Here is a 17,006-nt window from a genome sequence, read left to right as displayed (position 1 = left end):
AAAGTTCAAGCAGCCTTGTGGCGTATGGAAAGAGACGAAAAAAAAAGTTTGAGCAGGAATTGAGAAGTTAAGAATGGTGAAGTGAAATGTGGTGATCTTACTCTGAGCCACATAAAACAGCATCACTGTTATTGACCCGGCCATGAATCTACTTATCTGAGCCCGAGGCTTACACAGCACATCGCATCCTCACACAGCCACAATCACTTGTCTTCTGCATCTAAATGCACTCGTGTTAACATGTCCGACAGGGCAGAATCGCGAGCTCGACTTACCATGCCCCCTTTAGCCTTTGTTTTGCATCTCCCGGGGACATCGGGGAGGTAGACGGAGCAGAAGGATACCGAGGTGGGGTACAGGGTAGTCCAGAGTCTCGCTGCTGAGGAGAGTGTGTTTGGTTGGGGTTTGTGTGTGTGTATGTGTGTGTGTGTTGTGTGTGCGTGCGTGTGTGCAGGGACACTGTGATATTCACCCGAAACGCTAAGCTTTTTTCCCCCCTCTTTTTTTTTTGTAGCCTTTGTGTCATTCACTTAACAACCAATCTCATTAGCTGCTGGGCTACAATGGTCTGAATTATTTTCTGTATAAATACACCACATGGTGATCTTCAAGGTAAGACCTCTGAAGGTCTTTTTTTAAACCAAAGAAAGGTAGATAACCCATCAATAAATAAATAAATAATAAATAAATAAATACAAAAATATATGAAATAATTAATAAAATGGGAAAAAATGGATAATAAAAATAAACTGAAATAATAAAACGCAAGAGTCATTTAGAGTGGTTTTACTGTAACAAAAGTGAATGATGATACTTGACGGTATACATACAGTATGCATTAGAATTTGTGCTCCTACTTAAAGGGGGGAAAAAAACTTAAGAGGACCGTCGAGATTAATTATATGACCATAGTTGAATTAAAAAGAAATAGATGTCTTAAAACTGGGTACAGCTTTAGTTATTTAACACTTCGCTTGCTGGTGTGTTGTTGCCGAACCCTGAATGCATATAAAATGTAACTATTGTAAGTACTTGAAGTCATGACAGCTGTCTATAAGCATCAGGGACATGTCTATTGGCCAACTTGACCCTTGTTAGAAAACAAAACAAATACAAAAAAGAGAATACTGCAGCCTGGGACTGCCGAGCCGGGTCACTGGAGATTTTCCAGACAAACGCCGCACAGGGGAGGGGAGGGGAGGGGAGGAAGAATAAAAAGGACAGGCTCAGAATCTCATTTTAACAGACCGCACACAATCTGGGCTCCCACAGAACTATCTCTGCCTGACCGCTTTCTATTTATCCCTTATCAGTGTTTACCAACCGCTAGTTTTCTTTCATTCACACTGTGAGGCAGTTCTCTTACTATCAGTCAACAGCTGACACCGTGGAACAGCCTCAAAGGCAAGAGGAAGGGATCAAAACTAAACCAAAGCTGTTTAAACAATACAACAGAGGAAATAAATTCATAAATCCTAATTCTTCCCAACCCACAAGGGTATAAGCAGATCCTTTATAGTTAGGCCAACAAACAAAACCACAGCCAATGAGGTACATTACAATCAAGGTAAATTCTGAAATATATTTAGAAGGGGAAAAAAAGAAGGAAAGAAAGGCATTTTTAAAAAATCCCATGTAGTAATAATTGGGAACATTTCATAGTCTTGCCCCTGTCAGGCAAATATATGTATTCACTTAAACCTCCTTTTTTTCTCTTGTCTTTTATTGTCTTTTCAGGAAAATCCCACCTGATTCAACATTAACATTTTTAGATCCTTTTATTGTATGCTACCAACAAGCTTAAAAACATGTGTGACATTATAAGCAGGTCCAAATATTTTATTAAGATTTGGAATAAATGCCCAGTTACAGTGCTTTGGTTAGAATCATTCCACTTTTAAAGCACCAATCAGTAAAAATACAGCTCAAACCTGTTTTAATTTATATAACATAAATTGCCCTTATCAGTAATTATGCACAACTCATTAAATATTATAATATTGACTTTATTACTGGCTCAATTTGAATCAATGCAATATCACCTCTTTTAATTTAAGGGACATATTTCCACTGTGACAAACTGTGGCTTTTTACATTTATAAAAGAGCATATTTAAACAGTACTTTCAGACTGCAGGCAAATTATATTCAAATGTTCAGAGAAATAAATAATAATATTGAAAGGTACTGTTAACACTGTTGCTTTACATTTTTCTCCAGCAGGACAAACAAACATCACTGTTTTTTTCTGGAATACTCTTCAAAAGTTAAGTAATTAATTACATTTATCCTTTCACCAGCTGCTCAACAGCAGATGGATCATTTCTGAGACCTTGTTGAATTAAATCCACATAATTCATTTTCCTGGATTAACTAACTGAAAGTTTGAGCAGTGGAAAAACAGGTAACACATTGTGTATTTGTCTGAAATACATTTTATACTTGACAATGTGAAGACCCGACGGCAATTCGTTTATAATTAAGACAAGCTCTTCGTGTTTTTTTTTTTAAAGGAGGCCAGAAGTTAAATAACATTCATTTAGTTGTGTGCTAAATACATGAAAATAGGTACAAACCAAATTTGCCATCACGGTCATTTAAAGTGTATTTCAGCTATGTGAATGGGTTTGTGAATCCAGTTTTGTTGAGCAGCAGGTACCATGGACAGTTCCTGGAGGCAAACAGAGGTTACGTTAATGTGTTGTGTAGCAACTAACTTCCCTGTGCTTTGAAGAGGAGGGTGTGGAGCAGAGAGGAATAATGCCTCTTACTTATCACTGCTTTAGCACACAGCCCTACCACAGACTCTGCTGCTTTTATAATTAAAACAAAGTGTGGAGGTGCAACTTTGTAACTTCGTTCTCCTCATATGTTTTAATCTCTGTATAACAGGGCAAACTTTTCAAAGGATTACTCAGATGTGTTACACAATACTGTATCATCTGATGTCTTTTTCATGTTTATTAAGAGATGAGTGCTGACTGTCATGAGATGATGACAAAACTTATGATCAAATGGAGACAAACAGGCACAATGACAAGTGGCATTTAATATATTTTACCACTGAGTCATATCAGTGGGAATTCTTCTAATGTAACAATGACAGAAAGAATCATTTCCCTCACAAAAATAAAAAATAAAAATCACCTGCAGATATAAGAGATTTATTTTACATTTATATAAGTTGTATAGAAATACTGAAGTATTTAGCTTATATCATTTAGATTTTTTTGCAGAAAAAAACAGAGAAACAATATTCACATTTTAATAATTCATACACTAATCTACTCTTGACTCTCATTTAAAAGAAAATGCTCCTTAAATAAAAAATAATAATAAAAAAAACAGGGATCAGCTTGAAGATGGGTCATACAAGCAGATTCTGAGCCATTAGTGTGCTCCAACTTACTAGTAAATGATGAACTTTTCCAACCAGCATCCATCCTCTTAAATCAATAGTTGCTCTGGAGACTCTTGAGTGCTTTGACCCCTTACAATTTGGTCAAAGCTAAGTCTTGCCCACGTCCACCACAAAAGTTCGCTAGTGGACTGTGTTACTGTCTCACTACATTTGGCATTAGCATATAGTTTTGTAACTTTGCCACAGTTATGATGCAAATGATAACATAAATTCAAAACAGACTGTAGTGCTTCGGCCCTGTGAATTTGTCTAAATCTGAGATTTTTTCCTCAGACAATAACACAAAAGCTGATTTGTGGATTTTTTTTTTTTTGTCAAACTATGATCACTATTAACATATCTTTTTCAGACTTGTAATACAAATTACAGAAAGCCAGGACAGGATGTAATAAAATACTTGACTGACTGCTCAAACACGTTATTGGAACACAGAGTCAATGTTTAAGTGCATTAGGCTCAGTGGTCTTGTATGTACAGCTGTCACTGTCAAAGCCACAGGCAACCTGACAATGCTTTGTCTCTACACACAATACGAACATGTGTTATTCCTAAGACAAGCTTATACTCTACACAAATGCTGTGAACTTAATCTAGGTAGACAGTATCTCATGCTATCTGGATGATCAAAAATAGGTCATGCCTCTCAAAAAGCAGTTTGAGCCATTTAATCTCCTCTCAAACTGTCTGAAACCTGGACAGAAGCTGCGCTCGCTTTCCAGCAAAGATTTTAAGAACACTGATTTGTATCAGGAAAGCAGTGTTCATGTTCATCTGTGCAACATTTTCTACAACAAACACTCCCCGACACAGTTAAAAACAACTGCCAGCACAATTCTTTTTCACATAGTCATGCAAAATCTGGACGAGGCGAGTTCCGCAGCCGAGTAAAAAAAAATCAAAAATCAAAAATCTAAGTGTAAATCTAAATAAGTTTCTAACACTTGTGCGTTTCAGCTGCTGCTTTGGATCGCACAGGACAGCATCTAACAGCGTGAGCTAAAAGCCTTGTCGTTCACATTTGCGATACAGCATATCACTGATGACAAATGCTGACCAAACTGACAGTATATTAAATAAAAAGAACTTTGACACCAACCTAGTGCTGTGATCCAAAAAGTTTGATTTTCTCCCAGTCTCTTGATAGCTGAGCTGGTGCTGTGGCTTTGAAAGGTAGTCCCCAGGAATATGACATACTGTGCCTTTGACAGCCTCGAGATAAGCACCTGCGTTCGGGTCCCTTTTTACGTCACACCTCCCCATTCACAGCCCTTCAACATGATGCACATTTGCACATCAACAGCCACCAACCCCCCTCCTCGCTCTACTCCCACATCCGCAAAACACACAAACAGGCACACAAGAAGGCAGATGCGCGCACTGGGCTCTACTCATGCGCGCGTACTCTCACACAGACACACACGCAGGCACCACAGATTTGTGTGCGCTTACTGAGGATGCAGCCTACATGCAGGCAAACACACATGTGGACACATATACACTCACGGTGCACTCACAGATGATTTATTCCTTCTTCTTTTTTTTAACTCCTTCATCCAGACTTATTCATATATTGATCTTCGTTTTATGTGTTTAAAAAAACAAAAAACTTTCCCTTGGTTTGTCATAAGACCAGGGCATATGCCCTCCCAAGCTCCTCATACATCACTCATCATGCAAATGAGAGGGAATGTCACTCCTCAGCAGCAGATGGCCAGGGATGATAACAATGGCTGAACAGACCAGTTTCAATGTCTGCGACTTTATCGCTACGGCAACAACAAAAATAGATGATATGAAATCCTTGTCTGTTAATTTGATTCTCCTCCTTTTTAGTGTTTGTACCTGTCCGCCTGTTTCGTTTCTCTTGGACCATTTCAATGTAAAAGCTTTGTCTGAGGTTTTTCTGTCATCAGAAGTCTGCCTATCACTAAAAGGCACAGACCTGGAAATGATTTTTGGTGACTACGGAAAGCTGCTGCCTAGCAGTTATTCAAGTAATTAGGTGTAATTCCTCCCTGTAGTCCATGTTAGCCTCCTGAGTTAGCTCATGCGTTCGACAGGCCTGGATAGAGACAGGGAAGAATAAAAGAAGAAAGGGGCCCCGAGAAATCACAAATGCAGCTTTTCAAACCACCACCACCACCACCCCCCCAGCCAAAGTGATGTCACCCTGCATCCTGCTGACTCCTGTTCATACAAGCCCCCATAGCAGAGAGTAAACAGTGGAAGCGTTTAGCAAACAGGGCCAGATTACAATGACAAAGGCAACCACACTTCTGGGTGGAGCCTGGGGCGAGGGGGGCAAAAGAGGGGGGTGGGTTGCTGAGGCTCAGGATTTAAAATAAGTGATACCCATGAGGGGGCCCCCCCTCAAGAGCCAAGCCTAGCCCTTCCCCAGCTGATGGTAGGGGCCACCCAAACACGCTTATCTGACGGTGATGTCCCCCCAGTCCCCGGGGACTGACGTGTGAACACAATATGTAATAATAATGAATTTTCAGTTCTTTTTCCTGTGATTTGTGCATTTGGTTATGCAAGGCTGGGGACTTGAGGATGGAGAATATCATTACTTAAGGTTTGGCAGTTGATCATCACCTTGTTTAATGCCTCATTTGAAAGTCTAATTTCTAACTGTCTTCAAGAGCCAATTCATGGTACACTGTGAAAGAGACATACAAAGAGAGCAGACATGCTCTGTTTTACCCTCTTTTTTCACAATTTGTACCTGATAATCGTACAAATATATGAAAGTAAAGGATCATCTATGTAACCATCTCATCACATGGCATGTTCTCTCATTCCCGATGTAGACAATCTCACTGTGAGGCCATGGCAAGCTTGTTCTGAGGGATGATTATTTCATGTCCACGACCAGACATCAGCTTTGTTTGAAGAAAACACAAAAACAATCAACTCGTGTTAAGCAGTCCCGGTAAATTGTGAGAGCATATTGAAGACCGCGCAACAACACCATTTACGAAAATGTAACATTTTCTTTTGCCCATAACATCTGTTCGGATCTCGAAAAAGAGAGAACTCATTCAGAGCCAACATGCAACATAAACTAGTGTTTTGTCAAGCTATTTCATCAACTGAAAATGTGGGCATAACTGGAGAGAGCTGATGGAGAAATGAAAGAGGAGTGGGTTGGACAAAATTACATGTCAAACAAGGGTTCACATTTAAAAAGTCCTGCTCATATTTGTAGAAAGTGTTTGATTGCATTTAGAAAGGTATTACAATGGGTCACATCTGTGTCTAAAAGCTTTTTGCATTCTGCTGCAAATTATGTAAGCAAAGTGAAGTGTCACAGCACCCTGTTGTTTTGAGCACTATACCTTCCTCCTGTGAAACCTACACAAATATGTTTAACTGAATTCTTCTAATGTACTGCAGGATCAAAATGTCAGCGGTATAACTTCAACAAACCCCCTCACTCAACACCCCGCCCTGTAATTTCAACAAAGCAACACGACTAATTTTGCGTGGCAGCCCGTACAGCCAAACAACAATGCATATTCACTGTCCCATTGAATTGTGATAGACACGTAGAAATCCATATTGAACTGTGGTTAATTTCGGCTGTAATGCTTCAAGCTCGGTCTAAAATGACACAAATGGTATTTCTTGGTGGTACTGAACCCTCATTGTGCAACCACTTGATGCCGCTTGTTCATCGCCACAAAGTCACATAAAAGGACTGAATTAAATTTTAAATAAATTATTTGCATATGCAAATATGGGTAACCAAACATAAGTACATGTTGTTGATATGGCTCCAGGATGTAGAACTATCTTTATGTTAATGTCAACAGACAGGGAATATTCTTTTGAAAATACAGTGCATTTTTCATGGGGATCATTATCTACACTGCATGTCAGTGTGTCTCAGTTAAAGGAAATGATTAGATTACTTCCCAGCAATCCCCTTTTGGGCGATTTATGTGTGACCGTGGGCAACCTTACAATATGTTTATTCAGTGTCCTTTGAAGATACTTCAATAACATTTGGAATGTTTTGTGAACAAATGTAGGTTGGTTTTATTTATCTCTTCATTGAACCAATGCCTTTGGAGCTACTGTAGGGCCACGGTTATATTTGAGTTTGAAAAAGTTTCTCCAAACTTGATAAATCCTCCTCTAGTAGGGTGTGAAATACAGTTTTTAATGAACTAATACAAATTACTCTGTAGCCAAATTTCTGTTTTTAAAAAAAGAAACATGTGACCAAACTTTTGAGGTGAAAAAGGTTATAGGTGAGCTTGTATGTCACTTGCAAATGTTTACTGAAACTACATAGAAAGAAATGTTGTTTAACATAATTACAGTGGAATTAGCATCCATACATCCAGTACATTTAAAATGAAAAGGAGCTTTTATTATTAGCTTTGCATTTATCTGACTGATGAATTAACCAAAGAGCCAAACTTTAAGGCAGAAAAGCTGCACACGGGATCATAAAATCCAGAAACCATGGTGATGGTTAAGACTGCATCACAATTCTAATTGATTCCCTTTTATTTTATGTTTTATATGGCATAGCTCACAATTTGCTATTTACCAAGACGTTTTACCATTGTAAGCTTAAGCCCAAACAATGTAAAAGTGATAACACAAAGAGTCCACAATTATCTATATAATGTATTTAGCAATTTCAGTGAAAAGCCTCATTAGTCAGCGATTGTTTGTCCTCTTTCTCTTTTTCCTATGTTGATCAGATTTTACAAAACGGGGCAGGTAATCAAGCAAACATTATACTCACATCTATACAGTGCAGTCATAGAAACAAAATAATAACAAAATAAGAGTTTGGTTTAAATATATTTACATCTATAAGTATCAGTGGCAACGGTCACAACTGGTTCTTACATTTACCAGCCTAAACTGAGAGCGTCTGATTGCTTACATTTAATAAATTAGCGCTTGATTGGTCAGTCGATGTCTTCTTTTTCAAAGGCCTGTAGACTCACTTTGTTGTGTCATTGAGAGGTTAGGTCCAGATATGAGTGCCCATCTTTTTCACTCAGGCAGGCAGACAATGAAGCAGACACGCCTATAAATGGCGAGATAGGAGCTTGGATGTTCAGCCAAAAACGAGCATCTACACAATGGTAACAGGTGTGTATAATGCATGCTTTGATAATGACCTTGGTGGCTGTAATAGTATGTCTAGACACAACTAACAAGAGGCATTTGTGTCTGGTCTCAGAAGTCCTAGAGGTGCTCAGTAGCAAGATCCTAAGGATAAGATATTCATTAGAGATTGTTGGTCATTAAAACTAAAGGAAAAATGTGTCAGATGTATGTAGGCTACTAAAATAAAAGATTTTTTTCCATGGCACTGGTAAAATGAGGTATCAGAAAAGTTTACTTTATCACTCAACAAAATATTTGCAGGGCTGTTTGCATAATAAGCTAAAATCATCTTGAGTATTCAGAGATATGCACTTGAATAAATAGAAAAAAAAACCTCCATTAATGTGGATGGCTTGCAATTTTTGATTGCGCCAGATACAGGAAGCTTGCTGACATGAACGAAAATGCAAATGCCCTTTGAGCAAAACAAAGAAATTGATTATGAAGTAAGTTTCTACAGCACAAGTAGCTGCCTTTGAGTGATTAATGGGGGTGGGTCATTGATTTCCTTTTGTTTAGATCTTGGTTAACTTTCTGGAGACACAATTATAATTTGTTTCCAAACAATAAATCCAATCTAGCTTGAGCAAATTAAATTTCCCTATGGCCTCTTCTGCGTCATTTTACATCTGAAATGGATTGTTATCAAAAGGCATTGCATGTAAATGTCTGCTGTTTCTGTTTATATTTGTTACATTTTTGATTAGATATTGTTTTTCTCGGTATACTGGAAGGTGAGCACTTCCTAAGATTAGAAAGAGCTGTTTACAGAGATCTGCATGACTTGTCAGCTACAGTGCCAGGGGTTAATCCTCCAGTTCTCTCTTCAGTAGCTGTTTGTAACACATATCAAGATTTCTGATATCAAATCTATCTAAGTTGTACGAGAAATGTTGTTTATCTATTGTCTGAAACATGCTAAAACGTTTTGTATTCACTGAATGAGCACACTTATATTAGCTTTGCTAAAGGTTGGGAAATATGTTTGAGATATTGCGGCACAATTTACTTGCAGCATATTTACAAGTCAAATTGGAGTGTTACCGACTACTTTATTTAAAGGCTTTTGCCATATTCTTCAGCTTTACAACTTTGAAAACTTCCACAGATCCAGACATTTATACTTCCTGATTTCTCGCATCATCTCTCCAAGATAGTGATAATACGATTTCTGTGTTTTTCGCTGTTGAGAAACAAACTGGATTATGAACAGATCACTACATAAACAGCTTTCTAAAAGGAGGCAGCTATTTTAAAAAAGGCTGAAGAAATGCAAAGAGGGATTTAAATTTTAATTTGAATTTATTCCAGCAAGTGAAAGGTTCTTTTGAGAGGGGATTTCAGCAAAGATGATGGTATTTAAAAGTGATAAACAAGCATCTAAACCTCCAGTGGAAAACAGTCATTCTGCTTCTTTCTAGTGTAGGGGAGGAATTGGGCTTGCTATGGTCACATCCAAAAAATAAGAATAAGTAATAGTAGTAATTAAAATGTAAATAAATGGGATCCGTGGAGATATTTCAACTGATTTCTCTCATAAATTGTGCAATTAACATTTTGTCTTGACACACCTTGCGACTCTGGATGTAAAGCTATATGTCCTCAGGTGCAAATTCATGTTCTCTGTGTACTTGGCATCGCGTACTTTTTACTGTATTGGATGCTTAAAAAATCGTTCACACTTATCACATGAAATTTAAATCCTGTGCCTCAACATGACAGAGGAACACCAGGCAAAGTTCAAATATAAATGCTTTACAAATTAGAATTTGCTTTTAATTAAGGATTGTGGCTGTGCGGTTTGAGGCAGTATCTGAAAAAAATCTAGGGATATTTTTTTCTTCTTCTTTTTTTGGTGAATGACTCACTCTGGGCAGTGACATATCACATTTGGCTGACAAAGAATGATTAACCAAGGCTGTCATCTATTATATATATAATATATGGATTATAATGCTGTGACTGGATTTCAAGTGTTTCTATTCTCTACCGGATGACCACTAAACTTAAGCACAGAAACCTATGCCACACAAGAAAGACAAAGAGTTACATCATTTTGTTGAAGAGTTAATCCGATCACGGACAGTGTGTGTGCATTTGCTATCTTCGGAAAATGCCAGCAAAGGCGCTAAGTAAACCTATTTTACAAGACTCCCTCACAAGGATACAGTGCCAGTATCGGGATAAAATTTCACACAGCGGCATGGCTCAGTCACATAACCTAAGCAGGCTTAGGAAAAATGGAACACTACAAAGTATTGCACTTTCTTCTGCTCGTATGTCTGTTGCAGAATACAAAATGCTCAGATGCATGATGTGAGTTTGAGCATGAAAGCCAAAGAGAACTAATGGCTGAATAGCATGTAGATACTGTTGTTAATGCTCCGAGTTGTTTAAAATGGTAGATTATGGAAGTGTGCACCTGGCATTCTGCAGGCTAGCCTGGCAACACTCCTCCCTTATAATTATAATGAACACACTGTAATTCAGGGTTGAGGCTGAAATACGAATGATGTCCTCTGAGACAGCTTGTTTTAATGGTTATGCAGAAGAGTTCCTAGAAGTGCAGATGGCAGATGCAGTGCCTTTGAAGCTATTTACAGATTGTACACTACAAGGTATGGAAAGACCCATAGCATGAAGCCATATTGCTTTTTTGTGCTCCTCAATTAGATATTGTGTTGGCTGTATACTAATAAAGCACTAATAAAAGCTTAAGACGTGATTTTGAATATTTAGAGCAATACTGACAGAGCACGTTAGATATCATGGCTATAAAAGCTTGGTAATGCCTGCACGGCCTGTGTGTTTCTTTCAAATTCTTAGTTTGACCACATAGGGGTGCATTTGCTCAAAACGTGGGTCCTCATGCAGTCCTTCATTACAGAGTTTTGGAAAGCTGGTATCTATTTTTTATTTTTGTGGTAGATGAAACTCCATAATACTGCATGTAAACACTCAGTGTATGGGAGATAATATGCTGCAATCAAGATAAGCGAAACCAAAAGAGCCCATATGGACACTTTCTGCTGTCCATTTAGACACTTTAACTTGAAAATATCGTCCATGTTTATAATTTTAACACAAATAATGACTGCCTATTTTAAAGTAAAATGTCAGTACCTGTTTGCATTGAAAATATTCAACCAGTGTATTTTTTCCCCCCCATGTAGCCCATACTTAATGTATCTCTCTCCCTGGCACAGTCCCAATCATTTATAAAAGAGTGTGGAGCTTTTGAATCAGTCCACTGCTGTGATACAAGAGCAGGTATTGAAACAACAAAAATGTTAACTCCAAGAAAAAGTTTTGCCGCATTAAAGTCACACAGGAGCCGCATTAGCATGTGAAAAGAATAAACAGGAGCATTCTCAGTTACACACTCCACCTGGCTGCTAACCAGCGTCCTTGTCAGAAGTCCACCCACCGCACTGGCTAACACTGAAAGACCTCCTGGGGACCGCAGTGACCATTCACTCGGTTCTCTCTTTTTCCCATGCACCTGTGACTGTTTTTGTGTTTGCTATTTTTTGCTTTGTCTTTTTCTGGCAACACTGTATCATCGGAGACACACTTTCCCTCAAAAGGAATTCTCTTGCCCAACAATGTGGTTTGTTTGTTCACCGGATATGGCAGGCCAGAGAGTCAAATGAAAAAAAACCACACACACAAAAAAACCCAAGTCACCGCAGTAATAATTAAAATTGCCACAAGAAAAACAAGTGGATAGACACATTAGTATGAATAGACTTGAAATAAGAAAATAGTGTACTTTTACCAACTGGTTTCTTGCCGAGTTGGGGGGCTTCACAGGTGCAGTTGGAAAGGCTCTTCTCCTTACTCTCCTCGGACGGCTCATCCGGCTTCTCCATGGTCCTGGACCTTAGAGAGCTGCTTTTCCATTTTCCAAAGGACTTTGCCACAATCGCTTTGTCCGCTCCTTTCATTGTTTTCTGTAAAACACATTTACAGCATGACTTCCCAGGTTTATCCCTCTTGTGAGCCATCTGCCCCCTTTTTTGGCTCTCAATAAACCTGGGCTCATCTTTTCCAAACCCAAAGTAAGAGAGAATTAGGGCATTGTGTGCATATGCATTCTCTTAAGCATTCCAGAAAATTTCCTGATTGCCCTGGCATCTTTTGTAGAGAGAGCGCTTGGACATTGTTTTTCTCCTGACATTTTGCAATCCTGTGTGGAGAGAGTCGTACTGATTGAAACAGTATAAAACAATACTTTGCAAAGTACCCACACAGTAAACAGTAGATGGAAGCTGAAAAAAACAAACAAACAAACATGTTTTCATATTTAATCCAACTTAAAGGAAATAAAAATAGCACATTATGCCCTAATTGAGTGCTGTACAGTCCACAAATACTATTACAAGGCCGATCAGGATTAGCAGTGGAACATACCTAGTTATCTATTTCTGAGTGCCAAGACTGCTAGCAGTGGGCAACTAAATTTCAAAAGCTGGCAAATCCAGTTGTCTCCTAAATACAGAAAGTACTTAAATCCAGAGCTAACAGAAGAAAAAGACGGATAAAGGGTGCTCTGCATATCACCGAAAAGCTTGTGCACTTTTCAGAATCACTGGCTAGGTTAAACAAATATGCTAAGTAGAGATCAAAACAATCCTTTGATCTGCAGCCTAGTTTCCAGAGGAATGGCTTGGCTGTTGTTGTAAATAACTTGTATAAATCTATATACCATTTGCCTTCAGGTAATATCAAAAGTGCCAGGGATTCACAGGCAAATACCTTGTGGTTAGGAAATAGATCAGATAAAAGCATATAAATATTTCAGCAACACTGCACTCTGTCATTTCCTGTATTACAGCAGAGCTTTTTTAACCCCATATGATCGTGTTACTTACTTTGTTCTATCACAGAGAAATGAGTGAGAAAATAAACTGCATACGAAAATGACTTTCTACTCCTTTCTATTTGATCGTTTTTAAAAAATGTTCCTACCTTCAGCATGCCATTCAGGTCAAACACAGTGTAAAACATTGTGCTAAACTTCATACAAAAGAGGCTTGAAGAATCAGAATGCAGAAGCTATGCAACTTGCTGACTAACTTTGCCCTGTGTTTTGATCGAGCACACAAAGAAAAACGCTGTCCATTCAAAACAGACAGCATAACTCTTTTCAGAGAGGGGGGACCGTGAACAAACGAGGCCATGTCCTGTGCTGCAGTCAGTTTCCCATCAGGCCTGCACAGTGCACGGTGAGGGCCACAGGGACTGGGACCGGCTGACACCACACTCACAGCCAACAGAACAACTTTTGTGCACACTATCGTCCTTTGGAGCCTTTTTTTTTTCTGTCACCCAAAATTGGACAACCAGGCTTTTTGGTTTACAGCTTGCTCTACCTCATCCCCCTTAGACTGCTGACAAATTTAAAAAGAAAAAAACTGTCTGGTAAAAAATTTGGTTTTAAGATTATATTCTTTAAAGATTATATTCTTTAAAGAACGTTATATGATTGACATTAAAAAAAATAAAACATGTTGCAAAGCTAAAAACTCGATAATAGATTTGGTCATTTGCATTAAAAGCATGTGTACACAGATGCTACGAGACACACATATACTTAATTGTTTAATTGTGGGTGAACAGAAATTCTGATGCTATTCGACTTATTCAGACTTACTATTTGTGAGCAGACAAATTTCACCAGAGCTCTTTAAGCAGCGCTCTTACCAGGGTAGCTAGACTGGTTGAACAAAAATTGAGAAAAATGGAGCAAGGCTTAAAACATTTTTAATTGCTGGTAGCGTGAATAAAGCAACTAGGTAGGGGGCACTTAAACACCAAGTTAAACTAGCCAGCACAGCGGGCAACGTTCACAGACTGAGATGCTTGGGTAACTGATGTACTATCAAAAGTATGTTTGGAAGGTAACAGACAACAAGTTAAGGGATAAGGATGCTTTAAATGGCCTGTGCTGAAACTGACACGCTTTTTCTGAGGAGGGGCTGAGAAAAGCATCATGTCTACACAAAGATGAACAACCCTGGACTTTCTGTATCATGTAACCTACTGTAACGTGTCTGTAACATGTAGCCTACATGTTCTGTGGAATGCTGTATATACTATAAATAAAAGTAGAATATAATTGTATGCATATCACTGACACCCTGTATTATTATTATTATTATTATTATTATTATTATTATTATTATTATTAGAAATAGTGCAAAGACAGCAATTTTAGTGAAGTTAGAAGCTGGCAGGCATAAGGACAACGCTGGAAAAGTTAAACAAAAAGCACCCGGGTTAATTAGGTTAATTAACAAACATGTCGGAGTATTAAAAAACACATTCTAGAGAGCATGGGTTTTTCTGTCCTTCACATGGTGAGCTATATAGCTATTTCAGCAGATAGTTCAATTTAAAAATAATTTTTGAGGGTCACTGATCTTTGAGCCCTGAGATAGCTGTTTTAAAAATGTACATTATTCTGTTGTAGAGATCAGTCAAGAGCTCAAAAACACTGAAAACAGAAAGCACACTTAGTCCCCGCATCCACAAATACAAGTTAGTCAGAAAGTCCAACATCTACAAAAAACAAACAAACATATAAACAACATGTACGTGGGTTAACTCGCACATGTGAAGGCACCATTAATGCCGTACGTCTTTTTCAAGGAAGGCCTTGCTAATATCAGCAAAACAATGTCCATCTAACCCTGTACAAAACATGGCGCTGTGGTAATTTATTCAGGCCGCTAAACTAGCTCACCTGCACTCAAGATCTGTCCCTCACTGAAAGAAACATTATAAAATGAAAAATATAACACTGAAAGTTGAGCTGCTGAAATACTGCAAGTACAGGAAAACATTTGCTTTAAAGACTACAGCAGTTGGTCTCCTCATTTGCCAAACACAGTGTTGTTAAAAGGAGAGATGATGCAACCCAGCAGTAAACATGCCCCTGTTCATGCTCTCTTTTTTAAGGTTTGTCTTAGTACTCTTATGGTGTACTTTCTGCTGTCTTTGTACAATTATTAATAAAATAAAAGGTTTAAATGATTTGATAAACATCGGACTTGGTATTTTTATCCACATTTTAAACAGAATTTCAACTTCTTGGAAATGGTATTATACTTGCTGTAGCACCAGGATCCCTGGTACAAAACTATTTTTTTTACTGTGCAAAATGTATTTGCAATAATCTGGTATTTGAAAACACTAAAATGCCACATTCAAAACATGTTTTTTGAATAATTTTAAAAATAAGGCTATTACTGTCAATTATATATAAAGGATGTATGCATTTTAGATTTGTTGTGTGATTGTTTTATGTGCTTTGTGAGTTTGAGTTGACAATTCTTAGGAGGATGCTGTTTTTATAGAGTGTATATAGACACTTAAATGCCTACCAAGAATCACGTTCTATGAAAATTATGCAGGCATGAGTCTTTTAAGAGGAAATATCCCATAATTTCATCGCTACAACCTATTTTTACACCTGATGAGACTTTTTAACCCTAAAAACTTCCCTTAGGTGTCTGGAGGATATCACGGGAGCTTTATCTACCTCCTCTAGAGTCCTGGAAAAGCAATTTTGAGAGAGAACAGAATGTACCATATTCTTGACCCGTCTGCCTCAGATGCTTGCTGTATATGGAACTGAATACTGGACGTGAATTGTATCATTCTCTGTGTCAACTTGTTAGATGGCAGTTGCTGTAGTGGAGTGGTGAGAGCGGCACATATGCATTATAGGAGAAAATTGTGAAATGACAGATTCCGGGTGTGATACTGAGGGAATGACTAACTAATAGGAGGGGTGCTCCAGGCTGTTAGCTTTGAAAAGCAGTTTGCACATTACTTTATCTTGTCAATCAGATTCCTGGAATGGAAGAGGTGACTGATAACTTGAATTAATTATTTTCTTATTGCATGCATGTGTTAATTCATGTTAATTTATGTCCCTTACCGGCCCAAGCCAGAATATCCAGAGTAAAGCGCCACCTCTGGCACCCAGATCACCACACCACTCTCTTTGCATATATTTATATCAAATGAAAGACTTTTTTTTAATCCTGTTGGAACAAGGACTCACTGCCAAATTTGATTTTTAAATGTACTTTTAAGCTTTTCATGGTTTCTGCTTGCATTTTTTCATAACAACTGAGCATCATGGTGCAGTATTTATGGCTATGATGGGATTTGAAAGTTACAGATTATTTTTTTCTAAGCAAATCCTACACCTTCTTTTCTTAAAGAACACTTAAATAATACAGCTAAGGTCAACCCCGAGAAGGCATATTGCATACATTCTCTTCACCCGTAATTTAATTTCTTTAAAAAAAAATGCAGTTTATCACAAAAACGGAAGGTTTACATTAATAAATCGGGCTTCCTGACTGCATTTCATGGCAAACATGAGCGGCAGCCATTCTGTACAATGCACAGAGCATACTTTAAACAATTGCTTT

At 38.1% G+C, this 17,006-nt stretch overlaps 1 protein-coding gene across 4 annotated transcripts in view; it reads right to left on the bottom strand.

Annotated features, from left to right (window-relative positions):
* The window catches only part of st18 (ST18 C2H2C-type zinc finger transcription factor), a 41,113-nt gene extending 27,516 nt beyond the window's left edge, over positions 1-13,597 (bottom strand). For 2 of the 4 annotated variants that reach the window (XM_006786362.2, XM_006786363.2), the window contains exons 1-2: positions 13,528-13,597; positions 12,335-12,509 (exon numbers count right to left, since the gene is read on the bottom strand). In XM_006786362.2, coding sequence (XP_006786425.2) covers positions 12,335-12,509; positions 13,528-13,581 — 229 coding nt within the window. In that variant the 5' untranslated portion in view covers positions 13,582-13,597. Of the gene's footprint in view, positions 1-275; positions 436-4,516; positions 4,839-12,334; positions 12,510-13,527 lie in introns of those variants that run through there. The other 2 variants (XM_006786364.3, XM_006786365.3) reach the window with 2 other exon arrangements.
* Between the last annotated feature and the right edge of the window lie 3,409 nt (positions 13,598-17,006).

The sequence above is a fragment of the Neolamprologus brichardi genome, chromosome 18, assembly GCF_056152115.1.
Source record: "Neolamprologus brichardi isolate AB-2024 chromosome 18, ASM5615211v1, whole genome shotgun sequence".
NCBI classification, from domain to species: domain Eukaryota; kingdom Metazoa; phylum Chordata; class Actinopteri; order Cichliformes; family Cichlidae; genus Neolamprologus; species Neolamprologus brichardi.
This window is presented reverse-complemented; position numbering and strand designations above follow the sequence as displayed.